The sequence below is a fragment of the Bombina bombina genome, chromosome 4 (assembly GCF_027579735.1).
Source record: "Bombina bombina isolate aBomBom1 chromosome 4, aBomBom1.pri, whole genome shotgun sequence".
NCBI classification, from domain to species: domain Eukaryota; kingdom Metazoa; phylum Chordata; class Amphibia; order Anura; family Bombinatoridae; genus Bombina; species Bombina bombina.
Window position 1 is genome coordinate 249014309 of NC_069502.1, and position 15002 is coordinate 249029310.

A 15002-nucleotide genomic window follows, 5' to 3' on the forward strand; every position below is an offset into this window, starting at 1 on the left:
ATATATATATATATAATATATATGTTTGTGTATGTGCGTATGTATATATGTATGTGCATATGTATATATGTATGTGTATGAGCGTATGTATATATGTATGTGCATATGTATATATGTTCGTGTATGTGTGTATGTATATATGTATGTGCGTATGTATATATGTATGTGTATGTGCGTATGTATATATGTATGTGCGTATGTGTATATATATATATATATATATATATGTTTGTGTATGTGTGTATGTATATATATGTATGTGCGTATGTATATATGTGTTTGGGTATGTGCGTATGTATATATTTATGTGTATGTGCGTATGTATATATGTATGTGCGTATGTATATATGTTTGTGTATGTGCGTATGTATATATGTATGTGTATGTGCGTATGTATATATATATATGTGCGTATGTGTATATATATATATATATATATATATATATGTTTGTGTATGTGTGTATGTATATATATGTATGTGCGTATTAGGGTTGCACCGATACCGATACTAGTATCGGTATCGGTACCGATACCAAGTACTTGCATGAGTACTTGTACTCGTGCAAATGCACCGATACTTAAACCGATACCTCCACTTACTACCCATATGCTATCTTGTGGTGTTTTTTCCAAACTGCATGTTCCCATTTCATTTAAAGCTGGAGTGGAGACTAAACTAAAAAAATTTTACTACTGTTCTGCCAATACAAATTGCTCTTATTTGTATTATTGTAGGAGAGATCACTGTACTGCGTTCAGACAAACCCCTGAAGTACTGGGCAGTTAATAAACTGAGACTTCCAGCTCTGGCTAAAATGGCCCAAAAATATCTTTCTGCCCCATGCAGTAGTGTGGAAAGTTGAACCTCCTTACTGATAGCAAAAACAGACTTATAGCTGAACATGCAGAGAGGCTTCTGTTCTGTTCCTTAAAAAGAACTTGCCACTAACTTTTGAAAAATGATTCTAATTTCTAGATTGCCTTTTATACTGCTAGTTATCATCTTGTACAATTATGTTCAAAACATACTGTACTCTGAGGAACATCTTAGCTTATATAATTGCAGGAAGAGTACTCATAGGAAAAATTAAGTTAATCCCAATGAACACTCATCCTGCAATTATAGGACTAGATTTAGATTACATTTGATTGGTAAGCTTTACCAATGCTCTGTTCACATTTCCAAATCCATAGCCTTTAATGGAGTAGGACGTGTAATGAGAGCATTGGTAAAGCTTACCAGTCAAATGTAATCTAGCACATAGTGTTGTTCACCATGATTAAACAGTATTCTGTTCTATTTTTTACTGTATGGCACTTTTAGTTGGTTGCAATTTTATATTTGTTATTTATTGTTGTTGTTAATATATTTTATTGTAATATTTTTATTTCTAAACATGTTCTGTGAACTTTGTGACAAATAAAACCTGTTTTATTATTTCATAATGTCTTTTGAGCTACAGTCCTTCATAATTATAAAGAAGGAATCTTAAATAATTAGTCTGTATTGTGCTTGGTAAACTGTCACATGACATTAAAAAAAGTATCGGTAATTGGTATCGGCGAGTATTTGAAAACAAGTATCGGTACTTGTACTCGGTCTTAAAAAAATGGTATCGGTGCAACCCTAGTGCGTATGTATATATGTGTTTGGGTATGTGCGTATGTATATATTTATGTGTATGTGCGTATGTATATATGTATGTGCGTATGTATATATGTTTGTGTATGTGCGTATGTATATATGTATGTGCGTATGTATATATATGTATGTGTATGTGTATATATATATATATATATATATATATATATATATATATATATATATATATGTTTGTGTATGTGCGTATGTATATATGTATGTGCGTATGTATATATGTATGTGTATGAGTGTATGTATATATGTATGTGCATATGTATATATGTTTGTGTATGTGTGTATGTGCGTATGTATATATGTATGTGTATATATATATATATATATATATATATATATATATATATAGATATATGTTTGTGTATGTGTGTATGTATATATATGTATGTGCGTATGTATATATGTGTTTGGGTATGTGCGTATGTATATATTTATGTGTATGTGCGTATGTATATATGTATGTGCGTATGTATATATGTTTGTGAATGTGCGTATGTATATATGTATGTGTGTACGTATATATGTATGTGCGTATGTATATATATGTTGGTGTATGTGCGAATGTATATATGTATGGTATATATGTATGGTATATATGTATGTGTATGTGCGTATGTATATATATGTATGTGTATGTGCGTATGTATATATGTTTGTGTATGTGCATATGTATATATGTATGTTCGTAAGTATATGTGCGTATGTATATGTGCGTATGTATATATGTATGTGCATATGTATATATGTTTGTGTATGTGCGTATGTATGTATATATATATATATATATATATATATATATATATATATGTGTGTATGTGGGTATGTATATATATATGTTTGTGTATGTGCGTATGTATATATGTATGTGTATGTGCGTATTTATATATGTATGTGTATGTGCGTATGTATATATGTTTGTGTATGTGCGTATGTATATATATATATATATATGTATGTGCGTATGTATATATATATATATATGTTTGTATATGTGCGTATGTATATATGTATGTGTATGTGCGTATGTATATATGTATGTGCGTATGTATATATGTATTTGCGTATGTATATATGTATGTGTATGTGCGTATGTATATATGTATATGTATGTGCGTATGTATATATGTATATGTATGTGCGTATGTATATATGTATATGTATGTGCGTATGTATATATGTATATGTATGTGCGTATGTATATATGTATATGTATGTGCGTATGTATATATGTATGTGCGTATGTATATATGTATGTGCGTATGTATATATGTATGTGCGTATGTATATATGTATGTGCGTATGTATATATGTATGTGTATGTGTGTATGTATATATGTATGTGTATGTGCGTATGTATATATGTATGTGTATGTGCGTATGTATATATGTATGTGTATGTGCGTATGTATATATGTATGTGTGGGGTATTTATGCTTATGTTTCATTGAAATAGTATAGCACAGAGGTAAATGAAGAACACTACTTGAGAGAAGTTTTGCACTCCATCAGCTTAGAGCTCAAGTGTTATCCAACAATGCAAATTTTACACGTGAAGGAATTAACACACCAGCAGTAAGCGACATGCAGATGTGCATTAGACTATTATATCAAAGCAAAAATGGAAGCAATATGGATTGAGCTGAAGCGATGTTATCTACCAATAGTGCTACATTTTTCCTATCCACTTGTAATCTAGGCCTAGGTAATTAATCTCTGTGCAGAGAATAAACGTGTTATTATAAGCAAGCAATATGAAAACAATCACAAACACATTAGAGTATTTTCTTATCACACTTATATGTCAATTTAATATAATAATATAATGATGCTGTCAGTGTGATGACCAGTATCACAGGTAACTTCACAAAGTTGGAAAACAACACACAATTTCTTTGTTGAGGGGCACGGAATGCAGAATTTGCCAAGTCCACTTATCCAATCTGTAACATTGAAATTCCATGTTTACATGACTAAGGGCCTAGTAAGGGCCTGAAGTGTTGTATTGTTTGCTCTGGACCCTATGTGAAAAATAAAGGTCTTTTTATGCCAAACTTGGAGGCTGGAATTTCTATGTTACAGTATCACAGGTAACCATTATGGCCCAGATTACAACTGTCGCGCTAATTTTTTCTCTCTCGCTAGAGCGCTAACTGAGGTCAAAGCGGCTGGATTAGCGTGCATATTACAAGCTGAAAGTAAAGTTATAGCAAGAGCAAAAGACTCAGGAGCGCGAACTTCAGAACTCCGGATATCGCAACTGTGCTAACTCCCTTCTTATAGACCTTTTCTCTTAATTGCTTACAGGATAACTTAACACTGCGCTAAATCAACTGTGCTAAAGTCGAAAGTGCATTAGGAATACTTCACATTCCTATGTTCTTCACTAAGAAGAAAATGTTGTAAATATATATATATATATATATATATATATATATATATATATATATACATATAAGTGAAAAACATATGGATTTTAATTATTTCTATTTAAAACACATTAAAACATATTGAAATTGAAGAAAAATGATATTGCATGTTTCAAGGTATTTGACTAGGAATGGCTTAAAGTGTTCATATATATATAAATATATATATATATATATATAATATATATATATATATATATATATACACACACAAATATGTGTGATTATATGTATGTATGATTGCACATACACCTTACGTCAGGTCTCAATTTGGGCTCAATAATCTAGCGCAATTTCTGCTTTCACTCGAGCTCAAACTATAGCTTTCAACTTGTAATATCAGCGCTATTTAGCACGGTTGCAATATCCATTGAAAGTATAGGTTACGCTAGAGTGGTCAGCCATGCTAACCCTTCTCTGATTAATGGGATTTACCATGGACTTATAATATCAAGTTGCACGCTATATTAGCGTGGTCCATTAATATTGCTTATCGTGTCCCGCACTATCATTAGCACGCCACTTGTAATCTAGCCATCATTCGGCTAGATTACGAGTTTTGCGTTATGAGTGAAAAAGCCTCATAACAATGCTTTTTCACTACCGCTGGTATTACGAGCCTTGTAGGTACAGCTGTACCGTCACTCAACGTAACTACCGCACTTTTTAATGCCGCTTGGATGAAGACTTCTCCCGGCTTCGTTGAGGACTTCTGCCCGCTTGGATGAAGACTTCTCCCGGCTTGATGAGGATGGATGTCCGGTCTTCAAAAAATTTAAGTGGATCTTCAGGGGTTAGTGTTAGGTTTTTTTAAGAATTTATTGGGTGGGTTTTATTTTTAGATTAGGGGTTTGGGCAAAGAAAAAGAGCTAAATGCCCTTTTAAGGGCAATGCCCATCCAAATGCCCTTTTCAGGGCAATGGGGAGCTTAGGTTTTTTAGATAGGATTTTATTTGGGGGTTTGGTTGTGTGGGTGGTGGGTTTTACTGTTGGAGGGGTTGTTTGTATTTTTTTTTTTACAGGTAAAAGAGCTGATTTCTTTGGGGCAATGCCCTGCAAAAGGCCCATTTAAAGGCTATTAGCAGTTTAGTTTAGGCTAGGGTTTTTTTATTTTTTTTGGGGGGGGGGCTTTTTATTTTGATTGGGCTATTAGATTAGGTGTAATTAGTTTAAATATTTGATAATTTCTTTTTTATTTTGTGTAATTTAGTGTTTATTTATTTTTTTGTAATTTAGTTAATTGTATTTAATTAATGTAATTTATTTAATTGTAGTGTAATGTTAGGTGTTAGTGTAAGACAGGTTAGGTTTTATTTTACAGGTAAATTTATATTTATTTTAACTAGGTAGCTAGTAAATAGTTAATAACTATTTACTAACTAGTCTACCTAGTTAAAATAAATACAAATTTAGCTGTGAAATAAAAATAAAACCTAAGCTAGCTACAATATAAGTATTAGTTATTTTGTAGCTAGCTTAGGGTTTATTTTACAGGTAAGTATTTAGTCTTAAATAGGTATTATTTAGGTAATAATAGTAGGTTTAATTTAGATTTATTTTAATTATATTAAAGTTAGGGGTGTTAAAGTTAGGGTTAGACTTAGGGTTTAATATATTTATTTAGTGTTAGTGATGTGGGAGGCCAGAGGTTTAGGGGTTAATAACTTTAGTATAGTGGTGGCAGCGACGTTGGGGGTAGCAGATTAGGGATTAATAAGTGTAATGTAGGTGTCGGCGATGTTGGGGGCGGCAGATTAACCTAACAGGGTTTATGTTAGGGTGTTAGGTGTAAACATAATTTTTCTTTCCCCAGAGGAATCAATGGGGCTGCATTACGGAGCTTTACGCTCCTTTATTGCAGGTGTTAGGCTTTTTTTTAGCCGGCTCTCCCAATTGATGTCTATGGGGAAATCGCGCACGAGCACGTAAAACCAGCTCAAAGCAGTGCTGGTATTTGTGTGCGGTATGGAGCTCAACGCTGCCATATTTCCCGCTAACGCCGTTTTTTTGAAAAACTGAAAAACTGTGATAAAACTGTAACTGTAACACAAAACTCGTAATCTGGCTGTTTGTTTCTTGTAATAAGGTAATAAACATGGTAAAGCTGTGTGTTGACTGTTTGATAACTTTTTAAGAAAAACAAGCTAATCACTGACTTAAAGGGAATTTTACCTGTATGTTTTTTACCTAATGGATAACAGTAAACTGTTTAAAAATAGATTCTTTACCATTATTTTGTCATTTGAAACAGCTTTTGCCACTTAAAACCAAACCTACTCTGAAAAATATAAAAACTACATTATGTTTTATTGAAAAGCAATGTAAACAAGATGCAGCAGCAGAAATCAACACCCTAGTGAGGGTAGAGGAAGACCAGAGCGTTTCTGCAGCTGCTTTTAACAGCTACCTACTTGAGTACATTGTCCCTTTAACCCTTTTCATGCTGTCAAAAAAATGCATTTATTGCTGTTCTTTCATAGGCATGACAAGGTTTTAAAGTAGTATAAAAGAAATGATGAAAGACAGCACATTTTTCTGTCTGGGGCACAGGAAAGGGTTAGCCAGACCCCAATATGAATTTCAAAGAAGTAATTTTCCAGCCTCCAGTAAGCTTTAAAAGACCTTTATTAATCTCTTGCTGGGTCCATCATATAAACAACGTTTCAAACCTATACCAGGTTCTTAATCATGTCTATTGAATAGTGTACAGGTGTGCCTTTTATACCTGTCCAACTTCTATCAGATTACACAATAGTGCCATCTTATGGTTAAAATTTAAAATTACATGTGATAAAATGCAGATACTCAATTCTTATGTTTAGAATTTTTTAATCTATTCCTCTAAATTTTTGTATGTATTTATCACATGAAATGTTAAAACCAAAACGATATATATACAAATAAAACCTATACACATAATAACATCAGAATCAAATTTGCTGCTACAGATAAATGCTACAATTATCAATTTAGAAAAATAATGACCATTCAAATTATTTGGTTCTAAGGTTTTAAAGTACAATGTGCCTTTAAATTCTGACTATTGTACTTGCGTAGTTTTAATTTTATTCCTACAGTATGTGGAAATGTTTTATATGTTGCTGACCCATTTTACTTTCATAGCACTGAAGATTGGAGCAGCTATATCCGTCTTTACTTATTTTAATCCAGATAATACAAAGAAAAAGGGTTGTTATCACTGGTACTGAACTGTAAAGCTTGTTGTAACAATGAAGGTGCTCTGACAAAATGCCGACGGACATTTGGCCGGACATTTGGCCGACAGCATTTTGTCCGACGGACATTTGACCGACGGACAGAATGCTAAAGCGTGTTCCGACTTCGGCCGGGGGGCAGATATGCTCAAGAGTGCTCTGTTCTAATCTGAGCCTCAGGCGATGCAACCGCCTCTGGGAGCCTACCCATGGGTCCCAGCCCGCACGTCTTGTAATTCTCTGTCTGGGAAGTTATCTGTCTATCTATCAAAATCTATCTATTTATCTATCTATCTATCAAATCTATCTATTGCATTTATCTATTTATTTATCTATCAATCTATCAAATCTATTTATCTATCTAATCTATCAATCTATCTATCGAACCTATCTATCTCGTGGCCGGACTGTTATCTGACAGCCACTTGTCTGTCAGACTATTATCCATCGGCCAAATGTCCGTCAGCCAAATGTCCGTCAGCCAAATGTCCGTCGGCTAACAGCCCGTCCATGGAAAATGAAAGGGCAAAATTTAAAGCAAAGACAAAAATGAGAATTCTGTACCTTTACAATCTTTCCCGTCTCTGATGTCTGTACATTCTATAGGCATATAAACTTTATCCTCCATCTCTTGTCGGTCCTGGTCATCATAATAGATCAAGTACCCATTTGGCCACAGATCAAACCAATTCTTCTTCCAACGTTTTAAAATTGTGCCTTGTGGTAGAATCAAAAAGAAAATAAGTCTAATTTTGAGGTTATTATTTCATGTGGATTCAAACAAAAGGTAAAATGAACTGAGCAACAGGGTTACATAGAAACATAGATTTTGACAGATAAGAACCAAAAGGCCGATCAAGTCTGCCAATATCTCTTTCTGAAGTGAAGCTCACTGAATTATTAGGCTAATCTTATGACTATTTCACATTCTTGAATTCCCTGTTTATATCCTAACCCCCTCTACTGGAAGCCATGAATCAACCACTGATTCTGTAAAGGAGTGTTCATGCATATTACTACCCTCCAACCTAAGATCATAACCCACTGTTCTATACAAAGATAAACAACATAAAAACTGATCAGCCACCAAAAGCTTAAAGGTATATGAATCCCAAACATTTTCTTCTGTGGTACAGACAGAGATTACAATTTAAAACATTTTTCAATGCATTAATTTTGATCAAATCTGCTTTGTTCCCATGATATTCTTTGTTGAAGAGATACCTATATAGATTTCAAACCCACAAAAATGAACAGTGGCACTACTTGGGCTTTTCCTTTAATAGTAATTCCAATTAGAAGGTATAAGTTTGTCAATTCTACAATTTGCTGGAGGAAATGGTGCTTGTGCACAAATGTAAGTAAAAACACAAAGGAAGAATGATATAACGGGTATCAGACTTCCCAAAGTATGCACTTACAGCACTCTAGGCCTAAACTAAGGAATGGGATTCCCCAACAGGATATTAAAATATAACCTTTATTGATATTAAAGTTAAAAAACCAAATTTGTTTGGTTAATACACACACAATTAAAATATACTCCAGTACCGAAATCAGTGTAATAAATTACACGTTAGATCACTGAATATAATAATTCGGCCTCAATAAATTTACCGTTATTAGTGATCTAGATAATCAAATGAGTTAACTAGGTAGTGATTACCAAAATTGTTATAACCTTTAATGTAGAGCTAGTGTAAGAGTTCCCATCTGGGTAGTCTAATGTCAGCTCCAATATAGTTCAGCTATCACTATTGAATAAAGGGTTCAATAGATGATATCAGTGTTATGAGTGCTCCACATTGATAATAATGATCAGAGAATGTGGGTAACAGTGGGTTAAGTATTCATAGAAAAACTTAGTCTGATACAACCTGGGCTATAGATTTAGCCAATGTGCTTATATGAATAGCAATGTGTGCGTAGCTAGTACTACTTTGCTCAAAAAGTTGGACGAATATCCATTAATCATAATTTGGGCATATTTATGTTCATGAATTATACGAGCAGCATATTATGGTCTGACATCACTAAAATTGTATAGTGAATGTGACTAAATTCTCAGGTAGAACATGTATTACGGTTATCTCAAGACTTGACATACATTCATAAGTCTGTACTTTATTAGACGCACATTCATAAAGATTGGAATAATGTCTTTATTAAGATAAACACGGTCCTGTACCGCCCAGACCTCAAATAAAGCCAATTTTACTATGTAAAAATTATTAAGTGATTTAACCCCTCAAAAGTTATGTTAAGTAATATGGTTCAGTCTGGTACTACCCTGATTCAGTAATCAATGTTGCCGATTTAGCAAATACGGCAAATGCTGCAAAAATGATATGGCTCATATTCATCAGTCTTTATTATCTTGGGCACACACTCCTTAAGAAGCTAGGTTAGCAATTAATCTGGCACCACCCTGATTGTATGAATGATTAGTATCCTAGAGTTTACAGTTTAGTAACGACAGCGTTGTATACATTCCTACGGAGACCTAGATTAGTGATTTGATAAAGTCTGGCACAACCCAGGTTATATAGATAATCATTATCATTAGGTTCGTAGTATGGTCTTACTAAACTAGCTAGTGAGTATAATGGTTCAAGTTAGACGCCGTATAGCACAACCAATGCTACAATTATTAAATGAAATAACTCACATTCATTGGTCTTAGTGATAATTGTTATCATTCAGTTTGTAATAAAGTCGCAACAAAGTTGCAAGTAACTGTGAAAGCTCAAATTGTAGCGCTGTAAGATACAGCAAATGCTGTGATTATAAAATAATATAACTCACATTCATTGTTCTATAAGTTCATTTGGTGCACATTCATTCATAAACTGAGTTTATAATTTAAGTTAAGTCTGGCACAACCCAGATTTTATAAATAATTGGTGTCCTTCAGTTTACAATTTGTATCAACGGCGTAACACACATTCATTCAAAACACTAGATTAGCAGTTAGATAAATAAAGTCTAGCACAACCCAGACTATATAAATATAATAATTATCATTCGGTTTGTAGTTAGTGCGCAACAAAGTTGCAAGTGAATGTGGAAGTTCCAATTTTGGCGCTGTATGGCACAGCGAATGCTGCGATTATAAAGTAATACAACTCACATTCATTGGTCTATCAGTTCATTTGGTACACGCTCATTCATACACTAGGTTTATAATTAAAGTTAAGTCTGGTATAACCCAGTTTCTATAGATGCTTGATATCCTTCAATTTACAATTGGTGTCAACGGCATAACACACATTCATTCAAAAAACTCGGATAGCAGTTAAATAAAGTCTGGCACAACCCAGGCTATATAAGTATTAATTGTCATTCGGTTTGTAGTTAGTACTCACATTCATTGGTCTATCAGTTCATTTGGTACACGCTCATTCATACACTAGGTTTATAATTAAAGTTAAGTCTGGCATAACCCAGTTTCTATAAATGCTTGGTATCCTTCAATTTACAATTGGTATCAACGGCGTAACACACATTCATTCAAAAAACTTGGTTAGCAGTTAAATAAAGTCTGGCACAACCCAGGCTATACAAGTATTAATTGTCATTCGGTTTGTAGTTGGTGCGCAATAAAGTTGCAAATAAGTGTGATAGCTGAAATTTAGGCGCCGTATGGACCGTCCCTATTCAGTACATGAAACCCAGATTGGAAAAGTACAAATAAACAGCTCTGTTATTGCGGTAACCCTACACACCACATGATTTAACGGTACTGGGCTTATTAAAAGACATGAAAATAGAGTGCTAAACTTGTTCATTCATATAAGCACATTGGCTAAATCTATAGCCCAGGTTGTATCAGACTAAGTTTTTCTATGAATACTTAACCCACTGTTACCCACATTCTCTGATCATTACAGGGAGTGCAGAATTATTAGGCAAATGAGTATTTTGACCACATCATCCTCTTTATGCATGTTGTCTTACTCCAAGCTGTATAGGCTCGAAAGCCTACTACCAATTAAGCATATTAGGTGATGTGCATCTCTGTAATGAGAAGGGGTGTGGTCTAATGACATCAACACCCTATATCAGGTGTGCATAATTATTAGGCAACTTCCTTTCCTTTGGCAAAATGGGTCAAAAGAAGGACTTGACAGGCTCAGAAAAGTCAAAAATAGTGAGATATCTTGCAGAGGGATGCAGCACTCTTAAAATTGCAAAGCTTCTGAAGCGTGATCATCGAACAATCAAGCGTTTCATTCAAAATAGTCAACAGGGTCGCAAGAAGCGTGTGGAAAAACCAAGGCGCAAAATAACTGCCCATGAACTGAGAAAAGTCAAGCGTGCAGCTGCCAAGATGCCACTTGCCACCAGTTTGGCCATATTTCAGAGCTGCAACATCACTGGAGTGCCCAAAAGCACAAGGTGTGCAATACTCAGAGACATGGCCAAGGTAAGAAAGGCTGAAAGACGACCACCACTGAACCAGACACACAAGCTGAAACGTCAAGACTGGGCCAAGAAATATCTCAAGACTGATTTTTCTAAGGTTTTATGGACTGATGAGAGTGAGTCTTGATGGGCCAGATGGATGGGCCCGTGGCTGGATTTTTTAAAGGGCAGAGAGCTCCAGTCCGACTCAGACGCCAGCAAGGTGGAGGTGGAGTACTGGTTTGGGCTGGTATCATCAAAGATGAGCTTGTGGGGCCTTTTCGGGTTGAGGATGGAGTCAAGCTCAACTCCCAGTCCTACTGCCAGTTTCTGGAAGACACCTTCTTCAAGCAGTGGTACAGGAAGAAGTCTGCATCCTTCAAGAAAAACATGATTTTCATGCAGGACAATGCTTCATCACACGCGTCCAAGTAGTCCACAGCGTGGCTGGCAAGAAAGGGTATAAAAGAAGAAAATCTAATGACATGGCCTCCTTGTTCACCTGATCTGAACCCCATTGAGAACCTGTGGTCCATCATCAAATGTGAGATTTACAAGGAGGGAAAACAGTACACCTCTCTGAACAGTGTCTGGGAGGCTGTGGTTGCTGCTGCACGCAATGTTGATGGTGAACAGATCAAAACACTGACAGAATCCATGGATGGCAGGCTTTTGAGTGTCCTTGCAAAGAAAGGTGGCTATATTAGTTAATGATTTGTTTTTGTTTTGTTTTTGAATGTGAGAAATGTATATTTGTGAATGTTGAGATGTTATATTGGTTTCACTGGTAAAAATAAATAATTGAAAACAGAATTTATGCTTACCTGATAAATTACTTTCTCCAACGGTGTGTCCGGTCCACGGCGTCATCCTTACTTGTGGGAATATCTCTTCCCCAACAGGAAATGGCAAAGAGTCCCAGCAAAGCTGGCCATATAGTCCCTCCTAGGCTCCGCCCACCCCAGTCATTCGACCGACGGACAGGAGGAAAAAATAGGAGAAACCATAGGGTCCCGTGGTGACTGTAGTTAGAGAAAATAATTCATCAAACCTGATTAAAAAACCAGGGCGGGCCGTGGACCGGACATACCGTTGGAGAAAGTAATTTATCAGGTAAGCATAAATTCTGTTTTCTCCAACATTGGTGTGTCCGGTCCACGGCGTCATCCTTACTTGTGGGAACCAATACCAAAGCTTTAGGACACGGATGAAGGGAGGGAGCAAATCAGGTTACCTAAACAGAAGGCACCACGGCTTGCAAAACCTTTCTCCCAAAAATAGCCTCCGAAGAAGCAAAAGTATCAAATTTGTAAAATTTGGCAAAAGTGTGCAGTGAAGACCAAGTCGCTGCCTTACATATCTGATCAACAGAAGCCTCGTTCTTGAAGGCCCATGTGGAAGCCACAGCCCTAGTAGAGTGAGCTGTGATTCTTTCAGGAGGCTGCCGTCCGGCAGTCTCGTAAGCCAATCGGATGATGCTTTTAAGCCAAAAGGAAAGAGAGGTAGAAGTCGCTTTTTGACCTCTCCTTTTACCAGAATAGACGACAAACAGAGAAGATGTTTGTCTGAACTCTTTTGTAGCTTCTAAATAGAATTTTAGAGCACGGACTACATCTAAATTGTGTAGCAAACGTTCCTTCTTTGAAACTGGATTTGGACACAAAGAAGGTACAACTATCTCCTGGTTAATATTTTTGTTGGAAACAACCTTTGGAAGAAAACCAGGCTTAGTACGCAAAACAACCTTATCTGAATGGAACACCAGATAGGGCGGAGTACACTGCAGAGCAGATAACTCAGAAACTCTTCTAGCAGAAGAAATAGCAACCAAAAACAAAACTTTCCAAGATAATAACTTAATATCTATGGAATGTAAGGGTTCAAACGGAACCCCTTGGAGAACTGAAAGAACTAGATTTAAACTCCAGGGAGGAGTCAAAGGTCTGTAAACAGGCTTGATCCTAACCAGAGCCTGAACAAATGCTTGAACATCTGGCACAGCTGCCAGTCGTTTGTGAAGTAAGACAGATAAAGCAGAAATCTGTCCCTTTAGAGAACTCGCTAATAATCCTTTATCCAAACCTTCTTGTAGAAAGGAAAGGATCTTAGGAATTTTGATCTTATTCCATGTGAATCCCTTGGATTCACACCAGCAGATATATCTTTTCCATATTTTATGGTAAATCTTTCTAGTTACCGGTTTTCTGGCTTGAACCAGAGTATCTATCACAGAATCTGAAAACCCACGCTTTGATAAAATCAAGCGTTCAATTTCCAAGCCGTCAGCTGGAGGGAGACCAGATTTGGATGTTCGAATGGACCCTGTACAAGAAGGTCCTGTCTCAAAGGTAGCTTCCATGGTGGAACCGATGACATATTCACCAGGTCTGCATACCAAGTCCTGCGTGGCCACGCAGGAGCTATCAAGATCACAGAGGCCCTCTCCTGCTTGATCCTGGCTACCAGCCTGGGAATGAGAGGAAATGGTGGAAACACATAAGCTAGGTTGAAGGTCCAAGGCGCTACTAGTGCATCCACTAGAGTCGCCTTGGGATCCCTGGATCTGGACCCGTAGCAAGGAACCTTGAAGTTCTGACGAGACGCCATCAGATCCATGTCTGGAATGCCCCATAATTGAGTTAATTGGGCAAAGATCTCCGGGTGAAGTTCCCACTCCCCCGGATGGAATGTCTGACGACTCAGATAAACCGCCTCCCAGTTTTCCACTCCTGGGATGTGGATCGCAGATAGGTGGCAGGAGTGATCCTCTGCCCATTCGATTATTTTGGTCACTTCTCTCATCGCCAGGGAACTCCTTGTTCCCCCCTTATGATTGATATAAGCAACAGTCGTCATGTTGTCTGATTGGAATCTTATGAATCTGGCCTTTGCTAGTTGAGGCCAAGCCCTGAGAGCATTGAATATCGCTCTTAGTTCCAGAATGTTTATCGGGAGAAGAGACTCTTCCCGAGACCAAAGTCCCTGAGCTTTCAGGGATTCCCAGACCGCGCCCCAGCCCACTAGACTGGCGTCGGTCGTGACGATGACCCACTCTGGTCTGCGGAAGCTCATTCCCTGGGACAGGTGGTCCAGGGTTAGCCACCAACAGAGTGAGTCTCTGGTCTCCTGATCTACTTGAATCACTGGAGACAAGTCTGTATAGTCCCCATTCCACTGTTTCAGCATGCACAGTTGTAATGGTCTTAGATGAATTCGCGCAAAAGGAACTATGTCCATTGCTGCAACCATCAACCCTACTACTTCCATGCACTGAGCTACGGAAGGACGAGGAATAGAAT

The 15002-nt window shown here is 36.5% G+C and overlaps 1 protein-coding gene across 3 annotated transcripts in view; it reads right to left on the minus strand.

Moving 5' to 3' along the window:
• The window catches only part of PLEKHB2 (pleckstrin homology domain containing B2), a 181776-nt gene that overhangs the window by 48663 nt on the left and 118111 nt on the right, over window positions 1–15002 (minus strand). For all 3 annotated transcript variants that reach the window (XM_053709871.1, XM_053709868.1, XM_053709870.1), the window contains one exon: window positions 7864–8016. In XM_053709871.1, the coding sequence (XP_053565846.1) occupies window positions 7864–8016 (153 nt within the window). The remainder of the gene's footprint in view (window positions 1–7863; window positions 8017–15002) is intronic.